The sequence below is a fragment of the Thamnophis elegans genome, chromosome 3, assembly GCF_009769535.1.
Source record: "Thamnophis elegans isolate rThaEle1 chromosome 3, rThaEle1.pri, whole genome shotgun sequence".
In the NCBI taxonomy this organism is placed as follows: domain Eukaryota; kingdom Metazoa; phylum Chordata; class Lepidosauria; order Squamata; family Colubridae; genus Thamnophis; species Thamnophis elegans.
In genome coordinates, this window is record NC_045543.1 from 141,267,871 (window position 1) to 141,291,094 (window position 23,224).

At 43.6% G+C, this 23,224-nt stretch overlaps 1 protein-coding gene across 1 annotated transcript in view; it reads left to right on the top strand.

The window, feature by feature from the left end:
• Positions 1–236: 236 nt before the first annotated feature.
• Positions 237–23,224, top strand: part of LOC116506260 (alpha-2,8-sialyltransferase 8E-like) — a 60,219-nt gene continuing 37,231 nt past the window's right edge. The window contains 1 exon segment of the mRNA XM_032213908.1: positions 237–370. Within this exon segment, the coding sequence (XP_032069799.1) occupies positions 237–370 (134 nt within the window).

A 23,224-nucleotide genomic window follows, 5' to 3' on the forward strand; every position in this document is an offset into this window, starting at 1 on the left:
TCCAAGCGGCCGGGAAACTTTGCCGGGGTCGCTGGGAAGGCGCCCATCCCGGCTCCGCCGTCCCGTTCTCTGGCGCGATGCGGGGGCGGCGCGTCCTTGGCTTTCGCGCTCCTCCGGGGCGCCCCAGCGGTTCCGCCGCCCGCCGCCTGGCCGTCCCGGTGCCCGAATAAATGGGGCTTTGGAGCCGGGATTGACCGGACGGATTTCAGCCTCGCCTTCGCCCTTCCGCCGCCAGGATGGGCTACTACACGGACCCGACTTTCAACCGGGATTTGCTAGGGAACCGAAGTTTGCTTTTCATTTTCATCTGCGCCTTCGCCGTGGTGACTTTGCTGCAGCAGATCCTGTACGGGAGGAACTATCTGAAGAGGTAAAAGGGGGGTGAAAAAGAGAAGAACCTCGTGGTTGCGTTCGCACGACCCCTTAAACCTGGGTTAAACCCATCATGGCCTGGCTTTCCCCCAGGAACCCGAATCCTGCAGAGAAAGGAGCCCCGAAGGGTTAGGCGCAGCATGAGAAACAAACCTCTTTCCTTAGATTAGACAAGGATGCATCGGGGATGCTGTGATGCGTTTTTTCCCCCCTTTGGGCTTGGTTAGTGGTCACCTTGGCTGGTTCTTCTGTGGTGCAGCTTGTGGTGTGAATGGAGGAGCCCTTTTATAGCAATAGCAATAGCAGTAGACTTATATACCGCTTCATAGGGCTTTCAGGCCTCTCTAAGCGGTTTACAGAGAGTCAGCATATTGCCCCCAACAATCTGGGTCCTCATTTTACCCACCTCGGAAGGATGGAAGGCTGAGTCAACCCTGAGCCGGTGAGATTTGAACCGCTGAACTGCTGATCTAGCAGTAGCCTGCAGTGCTGCATTTAACCACTGCGCCACCTTGGCTCTTTGGTTCTTTGGTTCCTCTCTCAGCATATAAACCCAGGTTGGGCACAGAGTGTCCTAGAGAAAACCCATCTGTGATCATTAACCCTCAATTGATAGCCCCCAATCAAACTCTTATCAGTGTGTTGCATGAGCCAGAAAATACTGCTTTCCCCTCCTGGTCCTTTGCTCGACCAGCCAAACCCAAATCCTGCAACCATTCTTGGTATGTTTTTGTCTCCAGGCCTTTGATCCTCTCAGTTGCTCTTCTTTGCACTTTTCCCCAAGTCTCAACATCTTTTTTTATAACGTGGTGACCAAAACTGGATGCAGCATTCCAGGTGTGGCCTTACTAAAGCTTTATAAAGCGGTACTAATATTTGTGGCACGACATAACCGCGAACGTCAAAAGCGTGCCGACAACACCGCGGCGCTAAAACCGCGATGTCAAAAGCGCGCCCACAACAGCGCGCCGACAACAGCGTGCCGACAGAAGGGCGATTTAACTTAAGGTAAGGTTTAGGGTTAGGTTTAGGGTTAGGTTTAGGGTTAGGGTTAGGTTTAGGGTTAGGTTTAGGGTAGGTTTAGGGTAGGTTTAGCGTTAGATTTAGGGTTAGGTTTAGGGTTATTTTTAGGGTTATGTTACAGTGCGCTTCTGTTGGCGCGCTGTTGTCGGCGCGTTGTTGTCGCACGGTTTTGACGGTGCGGTTTTGTCACCGCGCTTTAGTCACACGCGCTTTAGTCTGCGCGGTTTTGTGGTGGAACCCTAATATTTGCTTTTTTTTTTAAAGCAGTGTTTGTTTTTATAAGGGCGCTTTCCTGGATCTCTTTGAAAATTTCCTCTATTAGAATTCAATCCTAAACAGTGCAGTGTAAATCTAGGTTCTCCCATTGCCCTAATCTTTGGGATTTACTTTAGTGGGTGAGCTAATGCTTTGAAGCAGCAAAGCGAGGCAGTTCCAATGGAAAACCCAGCTGCTTTAAAAGGCTACAGAAAGATTTGCGCTTATTTATTTCAGTTCTTTATTCATTTATTCATTACCATTATTTGTCACCCATCTCACTATCCAGAGTGATTCTAGGCGGCTTGCAAAACAATAAAAATAGAAATATGAGGGGGTTTTTTTTGGTGAATGTAGAAACAGTTAAAATGACAAGAATGAAATGGAGTAAAAACCTGCCTTTATTACTTTATAAGTAATTTTATAAGTCACTCACAATCTCTTGATCATTGGCCCAAAGTCACCCAGCTGGCTTTCCTGCCTAAGGTGGGACTAGAACTCACGAGTCTCATACTATATGTGTATGTAAGTGTATACAGTATATTAATTCAGTAACCAAGTTAGACATACCTTGCGAAGCACTAGTACTGTATATAGGTGGTGTGGAAGTGCCAGAGCTTTATTTAAATTGGTTTAATTCCTCCCTAAAGTCTTGTGGATAATGCACCGAGGCACGCAAACTGCCGAAAGCTTTTGTGGTGCCTTACAAGACCACAGCGGGTCACATTGAGCGAAAGAGTCTGTGGAAGCTTATGGCTTTGCCAAGATGCCACCAGATTCTTGCTGGCCTGTTTAAGGGGGCTTAAGAGGGTTAACTGCCCAGGAAAGCTGTTAACTCCAAGCACTCAGCCGAGCGAGTGCTTTTGAGCTTGGTTCAGTTGTGCTCAAATGTGGTTGAGTTGTAGCTGCGGCTCTCTTTCCACTTAGAATAAGAAGGGATCAAGTGGCTGTTTCTTTCTTTTTTTAAAACAGAGTAACTGTGTGACATTGCTGGGTGTAAAGAGATACTATTGACACATCAGGGGAATGCTTGGGTTTGGACCTGCGTTTCTGCCAACTGCACTGAAAGGGCCACCGGAGTCCCCGAATTGGGCACAAAAATAATCTTAACTCTTGATTTATGGACTTGGCAGAGAAGATAAAATGTGTCCGGGATTTCATTGTTAAGACCGACTTTGCAGAATGTGGATCCCTTTGGGCTTCTTGTTTGTGGGGAGAGACACAAGCCATCCTCCTCATTAGCAGAGGAGTAACTTAGAAGCATTTGGGGTGCTAAAAATAAAATCTCCCTTCACTTGACCTTAGCTCTTGGTAGCTACAGAGAGTAGTGTTCTACTATTCACCCCTGTTTTGTTCCTTCCTTCCTTCCTTCCCTCCCCTCCCCTCTCTTCCCTCCCTCCTTCCCTTCCCTCCTTCCCTTCCCTCCTTCCTGCCCTTCCCTCCCCTTCCTTCCCTTCCCTTCCCTCCTTCCTTCCCTTCCCTCCCTCCCTCCTTCCTTCCCTTCCCTCCTTTTTCCCTTCCTTTCCCTCCTTTTTTCCCTTCCCTCCCCTTCCTTCCCCTCCCTCCTTCCCTTCTTTCCTTCTCTTCCCTCCTTCCTTCCCTCCCTCCCTCCTTTCTGCTGTAAAATAATGTGAAGCAGTATATAAATCTGTGCTATTGCCTTTGCTTACTTGCTTATTTAATTGCTTGCTTCCTCTGCCTCCTTCTTTCCCTTTCCTTCTTTCCCCTCCCTTTATCCTTCGTACCTTCCTTCCTTCCCTTCCCCTCCCTCCTTCCCTTCCCCTCCCTCCTCCCCTTCCTTCCCCTCCCTTTATCCTTCCTACCTCCCTTCTTTTCCTTCCCTTCCCCTCCCTCCCTCCCTCCCTCCCTCCCTCTTTCTTTCTTTCTTTTTTGAATTAGGCAAGTGCTATGTTGAAACCCCCCCCCCCCCCCCATTACATTGTATTAAGAGAATTGTTTTTGGAACCACCTTCAGAAAAGAAGAATATTTCAGGAATATTTTCTCAGGCACAGAGTGGCTCCTTCCTGAATTGAAGGTTCTTTAGATCAGAGTTTCCCAATCTTGGCAAGTGTGGATTTCAACTCCCAGAATTCCCCAGGCAGCTACGTTGGCTGGAGAATTCTGGGAGTGGAAGTCCACATATGTTAAAGTTCCCAAGGGAAACCTTGCTTTAGAGGGCTAAGGAATGTAGGTGGGAATGTGTACCTTCCTTTCTTAAATCTTCTCTCCCGCAATCTGTGGTCTCCATAACTATTTGCTTAGCGACCATCAGAAGCTATGGCAGCACTGAAAAAAAGCAGCTTACGACCAGTTTTCACACTTACGACCGTTGCAATATCCCTGTGGTCACAGGATCAAAATCTGAGTGCTTGGTAACTGGCAGGTAATTATGGCAGCTGCACTGTCCTGTGGTCATGTGATCACCATTTGTTATTTTCCCAGTAAGTCGATGGAGGAAGACAAATTGACTTAACGGCCACATGTGTTGTGGCCCACCAGCGGCCAGCAGAGCTGGTGGAAGACTCAGGCAGTGAGGAGGTTGGGGAGGAACATGGGCCAGTCCTGGAGTCTGGGGAAGGCTCTGATCAGGGCTCTGTGTCGGAGGCAGAGAGGGGGCCAGGGCCTTCTGACAGTTATCAGCTGCCTTCGGAGCCGCAGATCAGCGGGGCAGAAGAACAGCTGGAGCCTGTTCTCGTGACGGTGGAGATGCTGCAATAGGGAAAACTGTAAAAAAAAAAACAGTCATTAGTCACTTCTTTCAGTCCCGTTGTAACTTGAAATGGTCACTAAACAAAGCACTATTTGTAAACCTATAGGGAGTTTCCTAGGGATATGGTGGCTCAGTGGCTAAGATGCTGAGCTTGTCGATCAGAAAGGTCTGCAGTTCAGCGGTTCGAATCCCTAGCGCTGAGCTCCCGCTACTTGTCCCCAGCTTCTGCCAACCTAGCAGTTCGAAAGCACGTAAAAGATGCAAGTAGAAAAATGGGAACCACCTTTGGTGGGAAGGTAACAAACAGCATTCTATGCGCCCTCAGCGTTTAGTCCTGCCAGTCACATGACCACGGAGACGTCTTCAGACAGCGCTGGCTCTTCGGCTTTAAAAGGGAGATGAGCACTGCCCCCTAGAGTCAGGAACGACTAGCACATATGTGCCAGGGGAACCTTTACCTTTAGGGAGTTTCCTATGCAACATATTTTAATCAGTTATGAAATGAAATAAGATTTGGCATGGGTATTTGACCGTGCCTAATTTGTTGAAGGGCGCCCCGTGCATTCCACTTAGTGGATATTCTGCTCTTGCACTCCACCCTCTTCCTTATTCATTTCCAATTCTGCATGAAGAATATTCCAAAATGGGGATTTTTCCCTACTTTCGGAGAGTTTAGAAGGGGTTATAATATTACTTCCCCCCCCCCCTGATCGTTCTAAAAATTGAGAGGCTGAAATAAAATGGAATTGTTGATTACGTTGTGGTCTCTTGCCTAACTTTCTAGCATTTCAGTGAAAACAAACTTTCCCCCAGCACATATTTTCTTTGAACACAAGGCTCATATCACACTAAATAGGCGATTTTTTTTAAAAAAAAATCAATGATACTTCTGGGAACTGTAGATGGATATTGATCTGATGATAATTTAAATCATGTTCCTTTTCAGAAAAAAAAATCAGGAGCTTTTTTTGATTCACAATCTTCTAGAAATGCCACCTCTGTAGTAATGCATGAATTTAGCTGTCATGAGAACAGTGCGTATGATGCTCAAAATATGCTTTGAAATGTGCATGTATGTGGGTATACCCTGAATATATTTACATACACATATATATGAGACTCTTGCGTTCTAATCCCACCTTAGGCAGGAAAGCCAGCTGGGTGACATTGGGCCAATGATCAAGAGACTGTGAGTTCTAATCCTGCCTTGGGCATGAAAGCTGGTTGGGAGACTTTAAAGCAATGATCAAGAGAATGTGAGTTATTTATAAAGTTACTTATAAAGTAATAAAGGCAGGTTTTTACTCCATTTAATTCTCATAATTTCAACATTTTCTACATTTACAGTATATCTATCTATCTTTTTCTATTTCTATTTCTATTTCTATTTCTATTTTTTGTAAGCTGCCCAGAATCATTCTGGATAGTGAGATGGATACTATCTATGTATCTCTATCTCTATCTCTATCTCTATCTCTATCTCTATCTCTATCTCTATCTCTATCTCTATCTCTATCCATCCATCTATTTCTATTTCTATTTCTATTTCTATTTCTATTTCTATTATTTCTATTTCTATTTCTATTTCTATTGTTTTGTAAGCTGCCCAGAATCATTCTGGATAGTGAGATGGATACTATCTATCTATCTATCTATCTATCTATCTATCTATCTATCTATCTATCTATCATCTATCTATCTATCTATCTATCTATCTATCTATCTATCATCTATCTATCTATCTTTCTTTCTTTCTTTCTCTCTCTTTCTCTCTCTCTCTCTTTCTATATTTCTCTCTTTCTCTCTTTCTCTCTTTCTCTCTCTCTCTCTCTCTCTCTTTCTCTCTTTCTGTCTTTCTATATTTCTATATTTCTATATTTCTATATTTCTATATTTCTATATTTCTATATTTCTATATTTCTATATTTCTATATTCTATATTTCTATATTTCTATATTCTATATTTCTATATTTCTATATTTCTATATTCTATATTTCTATATTTCTATTTATATTGTTTTGTAAGCTGCCCAGAATCATTCTGGATAGAGGTGGTGGCAAATAAATGTAATGGATAAATGAATAAAGAACTAAAAATAAATAAGCGCACATCTTTGTGTAGCCTTTAAAAGCAGCAGGGGGTCTTGCCACAAAAAAAGAGAGGGTCGGCTATTTTTCAAAGCACCAGAAGGCAAGACAAGAAACAATGGATGGACTGGATGAGGGGGTTGGACTAGAAGAACCTCCAAGGTCCCTTCCAGCTCTATTGTGGTAGATTCAAATAGCGGCACTGAGCGTTCTTTCCGATTTGCTCCCATTGAAGCACTGTTGTGCTTTCACTAATGCTAATGCACGTCGCAGATGCTCCATTCTGATCAGATTGCCGTCACAGGAGCTGACAATCCAGCTGAAAGGCACGGCTGACATTTAATGATTTCTCTTAATTGTAATTTCAGCAATTACAGAACAAACTGTCTCCAGATGCAGCCAAGGGAGTAAATTGAAATTCAGTAGAAAAGAAGCAGGACTATGACAATAATAATAATAATAATAATAATAATAATATAATAATAAATGTCCATGGATACCAACCTTTTTTAAATACACCTGAGTCACCGTGTAATGGTCATCACGATACAGAAAAGATACTGAGACCCTTGAACAGGGGTGTCAAACTCAGGGTGTTTAAATCTGACTCGCAGGACCAGCCTGAATATATCGGTTCTACCACAAACCGCGTTCGACTAAATGGCGCTTGACGAAACCGCGTAGCTGACGTCATCACAGCGCGACAACAGCGCGGAAAAAAAAAGCACGCTGTAAACGCTAAACCTAAAATTAACCCCTAAACCTAAACCTAACCCCCCTAAACCTAATCCTAAACCTAACCCTAAACCTAACCCTTAACCTAACCCTAAACCTAACCCTAACCCTAACCCTAAACCTAACCCTAAACCTAACCCTAACCCTCAACATAACCCTAAACCTAACCCTAAACCTAACCGTTACCTTAACTTGAATCGGCTTGCTTTCAAAGCGCTATTTAAAGCGCCCTTCTTTCTCCGCACTGGCTGTTGTCGCCCTGTTGATGACGTCAGCGTCGCGGTTTAAATCGGCGCGCTTTAGTCGAGCGCGGTTTTGTCGTGCCACGGAATATATCAAAGGACCGACCCGCGGTGCCTCTGCCATCCATATATATCCCATGGGGCGAGGGGGGGCGTGTGTGCCCACCTGTGTCCCATTTTCAGCCCTCCATGGTCTCAGTAGCACTCTGCCCGCCAAAAGCTGGCCACATGGAGGCTACATCTTTGACTGACCGGATCATGCAGGAGGCATCCATCCCGTCTCCTTCCCCCCCCCCCCCCGCCGGCCCGTAGGCCCGCAGAGGAGCACTACAATGCTGATCTGGCCCTCGAAGAAATCCAGTTTGACACCTCTGCCTTAGAAAGTGTGCAGAGAAGGGCAACAAAGATGACGAGGGGTCTGGAGGCTAAATGTGGGAGCTAGAATAAAAGAATAAAACAAAATAAAGTGATTACAATGAAGTAAGTAAAGTAAAATAAAGTAGTAACAACATGGCATAAGATAAATAAAATAAAATAACAGATAGAAGCTTTTTAAAGAGAGATCCAACCTAGAAGTTTAGAACAATCAATCAACGGAATAGCTTTCCTCCCGGAGCTGTGAGTGCTTCATCACTGAGGTTTTCAAAAATTGCCCGGAGAAGCACTTGGGTTAGGTCTCCTGCCAAGCAGAGGGTTGGACTAGAAGACCTCCAAGGTTCTTCCCAGCCCTATGAATCTATGTTATATAATATAGAGATATAATATAGAATATAGAGATTCTTTTTTCCCCACACACAAAACTTAGACGTACAACCACATTTACACAATACAATACGAACAGGAGCTTCCTGTTCTTTCTGATAGCAATTATCAATTGATACCGCTCACCTTATATTATTTCCACTTCTATTGTATTTCATTTGGATTTCACCATTCTAACCCTCTTATTTTACTCATATCTATTATTTTTTGAGTTTTGTTATATTCCTTCATTGATTCTTGTTTCTTTCCTCCATCCACCTATACCATTTATCCCATATCTGGTAGAATTCTGATTCTTCTTTTCCCTGGATTTCTTTAGTTAGTTTGTCCATTTCAGCACAATCCATAACCTTTCTTATTATTTCATCTTCGCTTGGAATTAATTTGTTTTCCATTTCTGGGCAAAGGCCATCCTTACCGCTATAATTATATGTAGTATTAAATACTGGATTTCTTTTTGTATTTCGCAGACATTATTCCTAATAAAAAAAAACTTCAGGTTTCCATTCTATTTTAACTCCTGTTATTGCCTCCAGCCAATTTTTGATCCTTTTCCAAAAATTTTAGCCTCCTCACAGGTCCACCATAAATAGTAATATGTTCCGTGTATTGATTCGCATTTCCAACATTTTGGGGAGGTATTGTTAAGATTTTAGCTAACCTTGAATATAGATATTCTATATTATATTTATGACAGAAATGTCCTTCTGGGTTTGGCTCCAAGTGGGGAAAAAGACACTGGAGACGTGGAGGCTGCTTGGAAAGATGGTTTATTGTTGGACAGGGCCACATGGCTTCAGCCCTGAACAGAAATGATCACATGCTTCAATGTTGGTGGAGAAGAGAAGAGAAGGGCTGAAGGAGGGGCTTGCTAGGCTTTTTATAACCTGTTCAGTCCCACCTCTCTGTTTCCTGTTGCTGTGTAAGAAATGTATTCTGATTGGTTGTCAGACCTCCCATAGGGCCATGCAGGGGCAACTCTCTGGGCTGTGTTTTGAATCCAGGTATAGATGAGTTCTCAGATGCCATGTGGTCAGTTGAGTAAAGGGCCAATATTATCATGCCTTTACTCCCATCCCCCATGGGCTGCAGTGGAGAAGTCTTTATTATGTAAGGGGACTAGCTTGGCCTTCTTAATGGCCCATTAACAGTGGGGATGGGCAGGAAGCTACAGGCAACTGTTTCTGTCTTTTAAAACATGTTTCTTTCTTTTCATATCCAGAGAAATATTCTGCCTTTTCAATATTTCCTAGGATATTTCATTTTCTGGGAGAGGGCTGGATGATAACTTCCCCAATATAATATAGATTCATAGGGCTGGAAAGAACCTTGGAGGTCTTCTAGTCCAACCCTCTGCTTGGCAGGAGGTCTAATCAAGTTCTTCCCCAGTCTATTTTCAGACTGGTAGGTTTTAAAAGATCTTCTCATTCCATACAACTGCAAATTTTCAAAAGAGTCCCCATTGCTTCCATTGGATGACCTCTGCTCTTTCCTATTTCTGTTCCCACATGCAGTAGGTTCAGTGTTTCTCAACCTTGGCAACTTGAGATGTCCGGACTTCAACTCCCAGAATTCCCCAGCCAGCATTCGCTGGCTGGGGAATTCTGGGAGTTGAAGTCCGGACATCTTCAAGTTGCCAAGGTTGAGAAACACTGCATTAGTTCATGTTCCTTTATTCCTCTGCAGATTTTAATGACATGAAAAGGGTGGTAGAAACAGAGCACACACCCTTGATCAGTGATGTCAGACTAAAGTGTGCGCAGATGTTCCCAGTTCACCCTTCCTGCAGCGTAGCATTAGAATAGAATAACAGAGTTGGAAGGGACCTTGGAGGTCTTCTAGTCCAATCCCCTGCTTAGGCAGGAAGCCCTACACCACGTCAGGAAAATGGATATCCAACATCTTCTTTATTTTATTTTTTAAATATATTTTTATTCTTTTTAAATAAAACAACACATACAAAACAAAGCAAGAGAGAAAAAAGAACAACTTTCCTCCATGTCATCAAGCATGTCGTTTGGTTACAAGTTTTTGTGCATCATTCTTAAGTTTAGGGTTAACATCACTGGTTTACATTAAACATAACTGAATATTTCACCGTCATTGAGCATTATGTAGTTCAAATTACCATTAATATTCTTTCATTTGTAACAATCCTTATTTCCTTAAATTCATAATTATCTATCAAATAACAATGAGTCTTTAAAGTATTATAGTATCACCTATCTCTAAGGAGAAAAAGCAAAGATTGGGACAAAGATTCCCATTAATTTATAATATACATTCATATTTTCAATTGACCATAATACCAACAATCATCCAGAATTCCAGAATAGTTTCCCATTATTAATTATTAATATCCATATAGTGGTTAAGTATTTCAATTCATGTATATATCAATTGTTCCTTACATCATCATTGATCCGTTAATATACAAAGTTCTTTCTAATATAAATGGTCACTACATACAATTATACCAAAGCATTCAAATCATCCCACTCTTACACATTAAAATCATTATTGTCCTTTATATATCATGTAAATAGTACTCTATATCATAACAAAAAAAGAAAAGAAAAAAGAAAAAAAAACTATTACAACGTAAGTAAACAGTTTCATTCCCAGGTTTTTTTTATCTAACCATTGGTAAACAAGTCCCATACTTTATAATATTGCTCATCCTCTGCAACATCTTCTTTAAAATGTCCAGTGTTGGAGCATTCACAACTTCTGGAGGCAAGTTTTTTCCATTGCATGGCGGTTCAACTTACTTGCCAAAGCACCAGAAGGCAGAACAAGAAGCAATGGATGGAAACTAATCAAGGAGAAAAGCAACCTAGAACTAAGGACCAATTTATTGACAGTGAGAACAATTACCAGTGGAACAACTTGCCTCCAGAAGTTGCGAGTGCTCCAATAATGGAGGCTTTTAAGAAGAGATTGGACAACCATTTGTCTGGAACCATTTGTCAAGCAGAGAACTAGAGTTCTTTGCTTGAGCATGGGTTGGACTGGAAGACCTCTAAAGTCCCTTCCAACTCTGGCTTATGCTCTTATTTGACACGGAGAGCATTCCTACTCTAGAATTCCTGAATATCAGCACCTCAGCTAACTTGGAAGCTGGTTAATGACAGGGACATTTTCTTCCGAATCCACTGGAGCTTTGTGTAGCTTCGTTTCACCCCACCTTCGATTTCACAAAATAAAAGCAATGTAAGCACTAAAGCTGCCAAAGGCGTCAGCACAATATTCCCTTTGCCCCAAAGCTGTGTGTGTATTTAATTGTCTCGTTCTAACCTTGAGGTCACTCTTCAAAATAGAAGAATCCTTGGTGTGGTTTGCAGAAATTGATCCACAACAGTAAACTCTGCCTTGCACTTTCTCAGAAGGTTTATTCTCCTGCTTAAAGGAGTTTCCGTTCTTTTTTTAACATACATGATAATTTTTTAAAAAAATTCTCAATTGACTTTATAGCTGGGGATGGTGGAGAGTTTGAATAGTTTTGGAGAAGAGAAAGAATATTAATGCAATGCTTGCAGAAATTGATGCCTGGGCATTGTCACCAATAATTTTTTTGTCCTGCTGGTAGAAATGTCCTTCTGGGTTCTGTTTCAAGTGGGGAGAAAGACACTGGAACATGGTGGCTGTTTGGAATATGGTTTTTTAATGGCGGACAGGACTACAATGCTTTGAGGATGTTGTGTGAAGAAAAGGGCAGAGATGCTGAGAGTGCCCTGGTTTTATAATCCTCTCTGGCTTTTGAATTTGAGCTTGTATTCTGATTGGTTGTCAGACTCCCATGGGGCCATGCAGGGGCAACTCTGTAGGCTGTCCTGAGTCCCAGGCTTGGTTGAGCCTTGCTGGGTGATGTAATCTTCCCAGGTGCCATGTGGTGAGATCAGTTGCATGATGGATAGAGTGCTAATCTTATCATGTCCTGAGGGCCATGTCTTAATCCCATCATCCTGGAGCTGAATTTTGAAAACTCAAAAGGAAACTGTACTTTGTTTTAAAGTAGAATAGAATAGAATAACGAGTTGGAAGGGAGCTTAGAGGTCTTCTAGGTCCAACCCCCTGCCTAGGCAAGAAACCCTACACCACTTCAGACAAATGGCTATCCAACATCTTCTTAAAGACTTCCGTGTTGGGCATTCACAACTTCTGGAGGCAAGTTGTTCCACTGATTAATTGTTCTAACTGTCAGGAAATTTCTGCTCAGTTCTAAGTTGCTTCTCTCTTTGATTAGTTTCCACCCATTGCTTCTTGTTCTACCCTCAGGTGCTTGGAGAATAGTTTGACTCCCTTTCTTTGTGGCAACCCCTGAGATATTGGAAGACTGCTATCATGTCTCCCTAGTCTTCTTTCTATTAAACTAGACAGACCCAGTTCCTGCAACCATTCTTCGTATGTTTCAGCCTCCAATCCTCTAATCCTCTTTGTTGCTCTTCTCTGCACTCTTTCTAGAGTCTCCACATCTTTTCTACATCGTGGCGACCAAAACTGAATGCAGTATTCCAAGTGTGGCCTTACCAGGCATTTATAATGTGGTTTTAACACTTCACGGATCTTGATTCTATCCCTCTGTTTATGCAGCCTAGAACTGTGTTGGATTTTTTAAGCATTTTTTTTTGGCTTTATATTCCCCTTGAAAATTTGCTTCTGATCCAAGAAGCTTCTTCAGTTCAATTCAGAACTGAAGAAGCTTCTTAGATGAGAAGCAAAACGTCTTCAGGGGAAAAAAACAAAGTTCTAATTGCCTTTTTAAAAGCACCTTTGCGACAACTGTGACCTGGAGGACTGAGGTCTTGAGGGCCGTAAGGACTGGATGAGAGCTAACAAATTGGTACTCAACCCAGACAAGACCGAGTGGCTGTTGTGTTTCCCTCCCAACAATTTGGCAACTTTCCATCACTCAGGCTGGGGGGTCAAAATTTATACCCCTCAGACAGGGTCCGCAATTTGGGAGTCCTCCTGGACCCACAGCTGACTTTTGACCATCATTTGTCAGCTGTGACCAGGGGGGGCATTTGCCCAGGTTCGCCTGGTACGCCAGTTGCGGCCCTACCTGAATCGGGAGGCCCTCACAACAGTCACTCGAGGCCTTGTGATCTCCAGGCTGGAATACTGCAATGTGCTCTACATGGGGCTGCCCTTAAGAGCATCCGGCGACTTCAGCTAGTCCAGAATGCGGCCGCGGCGAGTGATCGTGGGGCGCACCACGGTTCGCCCACATAACACCGATCCTCCGTGAGCTGCGCTGGCTACCTGTTGATCTCCGGGTGCGCTTCAAGGTGCTACTCACCATTCATAAAGCCCTCCATGGTAGTGGATCTGACTATTTGAGAGACCCGCCTTCTGCCATTACCTCCCTTCGTCCCATCAGATCGCATAGAGTAGGCCTCCTCCGAATTCCATCCGCCAGTCAGTGCCCGACTGGCGACTATGCGGAGGAGAGCCTTCTCAGTTGCAGCTCCGACTCTTTGGAACGATCTCCCCGTGGAGATTCGCACCCTCACCACTGTCCAGACCTTCCGCACAGGCCCTCAAGATCTGGCTATCCCGTCAGGCCTGGGGATAAGACCCTAACCTCGCCCCACCCGAATGCTGAATGAATGTTGGTGTTTTACTGGTTTATTTTTTTTATTCACATTTTTTTTTCTTGTGTTTTGTCTTGCACTCCCTTCCTATTAATTGTAAGCCGCCCTGAGTCCCCTCAGGGAAAAGGGCAGCCTATAAATGTCAAATAAATGACTAAAAAAAAAAAAAAAATGACTAAATGACTGAGAATCCCTGTAGACCAGTGGTTCCCAAACTTGGCAACTTTAAGACTTGAGGACTTCAACTCCCAGAGTTCTCCAGCCAGAAGAGCTTGTGGGAGTTGAAGTCCACAAGTCTTAAAGTTGCCAAGTTTGGGAACCACTGCTATAGACCAATACTTTTTTCTTAGCATTAGCTGAAGAAAAGGGGGAAAATCACCAAAATTGAGCCTGGAATTACAGTCATAAGTCAGGTTGGTCATTAAGTGGATCACCACAACACTGTGATCAATTTATGACCTTTATTTGCAGCAGTTGTGACGCAAACAGCATGACTGCTAAGCAAATGTGTTTTCCACAATGGGCATTTTTTGCCAGAAACTGGAAGTCAATACTGGAAACTGGCAAAAAAAAAAAAAAAAAAAACCCACCCGAAATCGCAGTCACATAACGGAGGATTAAGATTTAAGATTAAGATTTAGTTATTTGTATGCTGCCCTTCTCCGGGAGGGACTCAGGGCGGCGAACAACTCAAAGGGGGAAAAAAGGGAACATAAAACACAATACACGTGATTAAAATAAACAAGAATCATGCAACCATACAAGTCGAGAGGGGAGGGGAACTCGTCAACCCCAGGCCTGCCGGCACAGCCAGGTTTGATGGCTTTCCGGAAGGCCTGGAGAGAAGTGAGGGTCCGAATCTCTGCGGGGAGTCGTTCCATAGGGCCGGAGCTGCCACAGAGAAGGCCCTCCCCCGGGTAGTAGCCAGGTGGCATTGGCTGGTGGACGGAACCCGGAGGAGGCCGACCCTGTGTGATCTAATGGGTCTTTGGGAGGTAATTGGCAGCAGGCGGTCCTCTCAAGTACCCAGGTCCAATACCATGAAGGGCTTTATAAGTTACGACTAGCACTTTGAAGCGTATCCGGAGACCGATCGGTAGCCCGTGCAGCTCGCGGAGGATAGGTGTAACGTGGTGTACTGAGGTGCACCCACAATCGCTCGCAGCGGCTGCATTCTGGACGAATTGAAGTCTCCGAATGCTCTTCAAAGGGCTGCCCCATGTAGACCGCATAGAGGATGCTGCAAATGGCTATAAATCACCCTGGATAAAAATCGATGATTAAAAAAAAAAAAGAATCAGATTTAAAATTTTAAATGGATGTTTTTGATGTTGATCGGATGTATTTAATAGAAATGCTTTTGGAGTAAAAAAACATCTATCTAAAGATAGTTTTCTATTTATGATGATACATTAATAATCTAGTTTATTCAGCATGAAATGGAACTTAGTCTGGTAACATGAGGCTGCTTGTTCTGCAACATTGGGATTATTGTTGAGTCAACCGCGGGTCAGAGGAGAATCCGCTGCGGGACAGAGATGACAGTTTCTCCTTAAAAATTATGATTTAAAATCGAGTTGATTTAAATCAAGCCTTTTTACTAGGGATTTAAATCATGATTTAAGTCGAGTCGATTTAAATCAAATCCACCCTGCTCCCAATTTTGTTATTCTATGTTCTTCTTCTAAGCCATGACAAAGTCATGTTATGCAGCATCACCCAATGATCCAAACATCACAATTCCCATTATTTATAACACGAGGTCGTGGTGCACATAATATCCCTTGCATAGGCCTAGGCAGAGAGTTACAAGCACAAATTTCCATCTGTTTTCTTCACCTGGTACCAATTGTGGGTTTTCTATATTATTTTTAATATTTTTAATTAACAAACAGGTAAAATACACACACACAAAACTTAGACGTACACCACATTTACACAATACAATACTAACGAGAGCTTCCTGTTCTTTCTAATAGCAATTATCAATCGATACACGCTCACCTATATTATTTCCCCTTCTATTGTAGTTCATTTGGATTTCAACATTCTTAACCCTCTTATTTACTCATAACTAGTATTTTTGGGTTTTGTTATATTCCTTCATTGATTCTGTTTCTTTCTATATTTTTACTATGGTTCGCTTGTATGCGTGACGCTTGCTGCACATGTGCAGAGCATCCGAGCAGGTGGGTGGAGCCTCCCGCCACCGCCAATACTGGTTCTGCCCAATCTGGGCTGAACCAGGAGCAACCACCTCTGCCTGTACATATGATCCAGTGGTGGTTCCTGCAGAGACTATGGATCGCTCAGGGACGCGCTCACAGAGGTGCTTTTCGTGCATGTGCAGTACAACTAAATTGCTCTGTTCATGCGCAGAAGAAAAAAGCCAGTTCACTGGCGTGGGAACCTATGCCGTGCCAGTTCAGCGACCCAGGCCACAAGTTACTACCGGTTCGGACGAACCAGTCCGAACCGGTAGAATCCACCACTGATATGATCATCTCTACCTCTGTGATTGGTCTTTTTTTCAGGAGAAAATGACCCCTCAACTCTTCCAAGATTTCTTACTGAGGGAACGAGCAAATGGAAAACAAAGACACAACGAGAAGAAAACGTCCTAAAAATAATTTCAAGTCTGCTGCCCGCTTCTGTCAAAACATTGGCTATTCCTGTGAAATGGTCCCATGTCAAAGGCAGATGTCGCGTGTGCGAACGCTTAGGAAATGTGAAAAATGCTGGCTATAAAAAAAAGTTGAAGGAGGACCCTTCAGGTAGAAGATAATATTTCAGTGAAACTGAACTGAAAAAAGTAACCCTTTTTTCGTCTTACTTTTAAAGCCGGAGAGGGAAAGAAGGCGTGTTTTTATACTTTAAAAAAAACCATTCAGCTTCATAGTTCATAAAGATTGTGACACCTTAAACATGGCATCGATTCTAATTTCTTGCTTTGGTTCCATCAACTCCATCTAAGTTTGCTTTATTTTGCTTCAAATTAAGTTTCAATGTTGGCATTCACTTCCTTTCAGCTGTTGACCTGGGTACTTGAGAGACCTCCTGCTGCCAATTACCTCCACCAACCGATTAGATCCCACAGACTAGGCCTCCTCCGAATTCCATCCGCCAGCCAGTGTCGACTGGCGACTACCTGGAGGAGAGCCTTCTCTGGGCTGCTCCGACCCTCTGGAAACGAACTCCCCGTGAGATTCGCACCCTCACCACCCTCCAGGCCTTCCGCAAAGCCCTTAAAACCTGGCTGTTCTGACAGGCCTGGGGCTAAAGAACCGTTGCCCCTATCTCGAATGATATGATTGTTGCTGTTTTAAATTATGTATTGTTTTATGTTGTTGTTAATTTGTCTGTATCCCCTTCCCTGGTTTGAGTTTGAGCTGCCCTGAGTCCCCCTTCGGGGAAAAGGGCGCATACAAATGAAATAAACATTAACAACAACATATCCAATTTAGTATCCTAAAAATGGCACGCCCTATTTATCTATACGTTCGCTTGGTATGTTGCTTTTTGTTCATGAGTAGACGGTAAGGTATATAGCAGGGGGTGTCAAACTCAAAGCCGGGGGCTGAATCTGGCCCACAGGGTGTATAGATCTGGCCCACGGGGGCTGCCCTGGAAACAGCAAGGACCATCCAGCGGTGCCTCTGCCTATAAAAACGGAGCTCAGGGAATCTGCTCAAGGCCCACCCATGCTCCAATTTCAGCTGCGACGGCCTCCTGCAGTCCTCTGCCAGCGAAAATGGAGCTTGGCGGGGTGGGTGGGGGGCTGCACGTTCCGTTGTCCGCTGGCTGTGGGCTGCAGAAGGCCGTCACGGTCTAAAAATGGAGCCTCAACAAGTATAAGTATAAATCTTATTGTCATTGTACTTAAATATGACAAAATTGGTTTTAACCTCACTGGTGCAGAATTATTGCAGAAAGAAAAAAAGAAAGAAAAAAAAAAACCTAGCGTGTGCATGGAGTGATTGTGGTTGTATTTCAAAGTCTGACAGCCCAAGGTTAGAACACTATCTTTAAACCTCTTTGTTCGCTGGCTATGCTTCGATGTCTTCTGCCCGATGGTAGAAGTGCGAAGAGACACTGACCAGGGTGTGAATCATCTCTGAGTATCTTCCTTACTCTGCTGAAACAGCGAGACCTGGCAAGGTCATCCATTGGTCTTAGAGGGCAACCAATGGTTTCTTGTGCCGAATTGATCACTCTCTGTTGTGCCTTCCGTCCGCAGCTGTTAAACCAGCATACCATACTGTACGCAATAGGTGAGGACACTTTCTATGGTGGACCAATAGAAAGAGGTCATCAGCCATTGTTCCACCTGATTTTTCGTGACCCGTCAAAACTGCGGTCCACTAAAGCGCGCACCGGATCAAAGCGAGTACGTGACGTCATCAGCAGTGCGACAAATAAATTAAAAATAATAGAATTAAAATAAAATTAAAGCAAGCCGATTCACATAAAGGTAAGGTTAGGTTTAGGTTAGGGTTAGGGTTAGGGTTAGGTTAAGGGTTAGGGTTAGTTTAGGGTTTACGTTAAGCGTTAGGGTTAGGTTTAGGGTTAGGTTAAGGTTAGCGTTAGGTTTAGGGTTAGGTTAAAGGGTTAGGCTTAGGGTTAGGCTTAGGGTTAGGTTTAGGGTTAGGTTTGGGGGGGGGGGTTTAGGGTAAGGTTTTCGTGTTAATTTAAATTTACCCGCTCACAGACGTGCCGTTTTCGTCACGCTGTGATGACGTCACGTACGTGCTTTCGTCGAGCGCGCTTTAGTCTACCGCGGATTTGTGGTGGAACCGATTTTTTCGCAGGACTCTAAGGAAATGAAGTCTCTGTTGGGGCCTTTCCATCACCAGAGACGTGTTGTTTTCCAGGTGAGATCTTGACTAATAAGCACTCCCAAAAGAGGAAACCTCTCCACGCAGCCCCCCTCGATATACAGTGGGGCATGATCCGCTCTGGGTTCCGGAAATCTAGCGCCATCTCCTTTGTCTTACTAGTATTTAGATATAAGTTGTTTCTTGAGCACCATGCGGATACCTTCTGGACTTCTTCCCTGTATGCTGATTCGTCTCCTCTAGTTATGAGACCCAGCACCGTTGTGTCGTCTGCAAACTTTATTATGATATTGGATGGATCAGAGGATATGTAGTCATATATATATATATATACAGCGAGTACAGGTATGGCTGAGCACACAGCCCTGAGGGGAGCCTGTGTTGAGCTTCAGCGCGGAAGATGTAAAAGGACCAACCCTTACTGTTTGTGGACGATCTGTTAGGAAGTCTTTGATCCATTCACAAGTGAGGAGAGGGAAATTCAGGTCAGTCAACTTTTCAATGAGAATTCCTGGTAAGTTGGTGTTAAAGGCCGAGCTATAGTCTATAAAAAGCATTCTGACATAATTCCCAGATTTCTCAAGGTGGCTCAGTGCAATATGTAGAGCAGTGGTGATGGCATCCCCTTTCGACCTGTTGCTTCTATAAGCAAACTGGTGTGTGATCAAAATTTGGTGGAGACAGGACCTGAAGTGTTGTAGGACCAGTCTCTCTCAAAGCCCTTCATCCCTATAGACGTCAGTGCAATGGGTCTATAGTCATTCAAGCTTTTATGGCTGCTTTCTTCAGAACTGGGATAATTATGGCTGCTTTCAAGCATGATGGGGCTCTAGCCTGTTGCAAAGAGAGGTTAAAATTCCTTGTTAATTGTCAGCACAAATGACGTCAAGCTGGGCCACACCACATCCTGGCCACACCCCCAATGCATCCCTCCTGCTCTGAGTCCAGAACCTTCACCACTACAACCATAAAATATTAGTCTGGAGAGGGGAGGGAGGGATTATTTCAGAAACACTCACAGAACTTGCATGGCTAAGGGAGAGCTCGAAATTTGTCTGTCTGTCTGTCTCCATCCATCCTTCATCCATCATCCATCCAACCAACCACATCTATACCCATCCATCTATCAACTATCTACTCATTCATTATCCATCTATCCATCCATTTATCATTATCCATCCATCCATCCATCCATCCATCCATCCAACCAACAACCAACCACCAACCATCATCTATAACCCATCCATCTATCAATTATCTACTCATTCTCCTCCATCTATTATCCATCCACCATCATCTATAACCCATCCATCTATCAACTAGCTACTCATTCATCATCCATCTATCCATCCATCTATCAATTATCCATCCATCCATCCATCCATCCATCTATTATCCAGCCAACCATCATCTATAAACCCATCCATCTATCAGTAATCTACTCATTCATCATCCATCTATCCATCCATCTATCATTATCCATCCAACCATCATCTATAACCCATCCAACTAGCAACTATCTACTCATTCATCATCCATCCATCTATCAATTATCCATCCATCCACCCACCCATCCATCCATCCATCCATCCATCCATGCCATACTATTATCCATCCAACCAGCATCTATAACCCATCCAGCTATCAATTATCTAACTCATTCATCATCCATCTATCATTCTCTATCATTATCCATCCATCTATCCATCTAGCCTCTATCCATCCATCCATCCATCCATACCATTTACCCGTCTATCAATTGTCTGCCTGCTTGCTTGCCTAGCTATCGAGCTATCTCATATATTCAGCTGCACAATGAATCTCTGTTATTTTGGTTGGACCCAGGTTCATAAAACATGTTAAAACAAAACCAAGCAAATTAATACAACCGAGCACAGCCATAGCTTCCTTAGACCATTCTTCAAATAAACAGATACAGTGATATATCGATCAATTGCTCCATCAGAATAGGGCTGGATGGGATCTGTTCTGAAACAATGGCCAGATCACGCATCTTTGTTAAAGCCAGAATGAAGAAGCCAAAATCAAATTTTGAAAGAGTGAAGTAAGAGTGTACAATGTTTGGAGAATACTCATTTGGATTGAGACCTTAAATAATAGAAATTAGTGCAGCTAAATATCTATGAGAGCCGTTAATGACCACTGCTTTGTGTATGAGCACCGCTGGCTTCATGACCTCTGCAAAAAAACAAAAGGTCTTCAATCACATAATGACCCCACTTAACACAGTACATGCCCAATTTCATGCTCAATTGCAGTCATAAGTTGAGGACTATTGTTGGAAGAACATTCCATCGGTTTAGGTTCCAAGCCGGGAGAAAAGCACTGGAGACAAAATGGAGGCTGGAGGCTGATGATTGGAAAGAGGGTTTAATGATGGAGCAAAACCACATGGATGGTTCTGGTCCAACTGACCACATGGAGTTTAGAGTGGGAGGTTTTCATACCTTCTCTTGGGCTTTGCACTTGAGCTTCCTGTTCCTGTACAGAGCATGTATTCTATTGGCTGTTGTGCAGACTCCCACGGGGCCATATCTAGGGTCATAGCTGGAGTCTATAGGCAAAGTGCAAATCATAGGGCGTTTTGATGCTAAGTTTTGGTCAATGTTTGCTGGGGGTGATGCAATGACTGAATACCCCTTAAGGAGATTGTGCAATGTAGTGTGCTCTGTGTCTTCTGCTAATAGTAGTGGGTTAATCCTATTATGTCTTGAAGGATAATCCCATCATCCTGGAGCTGAAAGTCTTTTGTTTTGTGGATAGGCTGACCCAGTCTTTCTTACTGGGCACAAATCTGCTGGGGGCAGGGAACTGGGATTCTGAGTTTCTGTCTCCCTTAAGATTTTTTATTTCTATTTTAGGGGGAAATATTTTATCCTGCCTTTTCAATATTCCTCCAAATATTCATTCTTCCAGCAGGGGGGTGGGTGGCTTCCCCCACAACCTATATGGATCCATTAAGGATAGTAAGAAGAACCTGCAGAAACATTTGGGTAACCTTTTCAAGGGTAAAACTAAAATATTAAGTAAGAGTTTAAACCTGCCATGTCTTCTGCAGTGCAGTTAACTCAGACCAGCTTCTTTCTTCTTTCTTTTTTCCTTTCTTCTTTTCTTTCTTTCTTTCTTTCTTTCTTTCTTTCTTTCTTTCTTTCTTTCTTTCTTTCATCTATCTATCCATCCATCCATCCATCCATCCATTCATCCATCCATCTATCTATAATTTTTTGTGTGTGCCGTCTGTCTGTCCATGCATCCATCCAGTTATCTATCTATGCCAATGTATGTAGTGTATGTCCGTCCGTCTTTTGCTTGGGACTCTTAGGTAAAATGTGTGATTTGCAGGCAGACACTGCCAATTTCTCTTTATTGTAGAAGTAGCAGGGATGGAAAAACCGAGAAAGGCAGCTCTGAGTTCTCGAAGCATCCTAAGGCCACACAGTCACTTTCTGCGACCTTCTGACCAGCCAAGTCAATGGGGGAAGCCAGATTCACTTAACAACCATGTTACTAACGTCACAATTTCTGTGATTCATTCAACAACCGCGGCCGGGAAGGTTGCAGAACGGGGCAAAACTCATTTTTAACCCATGCTTCGCATAGGGACAGAAATGTTTTGGCGGCTCAATTGTGGTCATAAGCCGATGACTTCCCGTAGTTAGAAAATGCATGAGGCAATCTACGCTGTGATTGGTTGTTGTGGGCGTGAAGGGAGCGTTTCCCTCTTTCCCCCTTTTTCTTCTGTGTGTACTGTAAAAAATTACCTCATGAGGTTCCTGCGTTTCTGACTATCTTGCGTTGTTTGCTAACAAAGACCCCTTTAAGATTCAATCTAAAATACATTTATATTTCAACACTACAAGTTTGTTTTAGGGACTCCCCAATATCATCTGGACAGCCGCGACGCAATTCCATGACACGTTTCATCACTGTTCAAAGCTTCATTGCTCCTCTCCCAAATTGTGTCTTAAAACATGAACTATAGAATAGAGATCAGTGGTGGGTCGCAGGCGGTACGCCCCTGCCCGGAGCACCGGGTACCGTTCTGGTATGGTGCTCCGGAGGGCCCACCTGCCTGCCCAAGCTCCTTACCTGTCCTTTAAAGCCTTTGGCGCTTCCGCACATGCGCATGGCGTATACAGTGCCTGCGCGCCGCCGCGACGAGCAGCTGGAGCATTACAGAGGCTTGCGGCAGCGTCGCTGGCAGCTGCAAAGCATGCGTGTGCTGTGCGTGTGTGCATGTGCACCACCGTGTCCATGTGGGCAATGCTGAGCCCGTTCCAACCGTACCATGTTATATGTTAAAAAAAAAAACAACGTTTGACAAAAAAAAGAATAGAGATGTATCTCATCTATGTTAATATCGTATGAATTTAATCGTTAGATCGTCCTGGCATGGTGCAGTGGCCTAGAGGTAGAGTTCTCGCCTCACAATCAGTGAGGCTGTGAGTTCAATCCTAGGTAGAGACAGGATATTTCTCTCTCTGGGCACGATGAGAAATATATCTGCTGAATAGAACTCTGCATTGGCAACAGGAAGGGCATCTGGCCAGTAAACACTTAGCTCCATTCAGTTGCCCAAACTC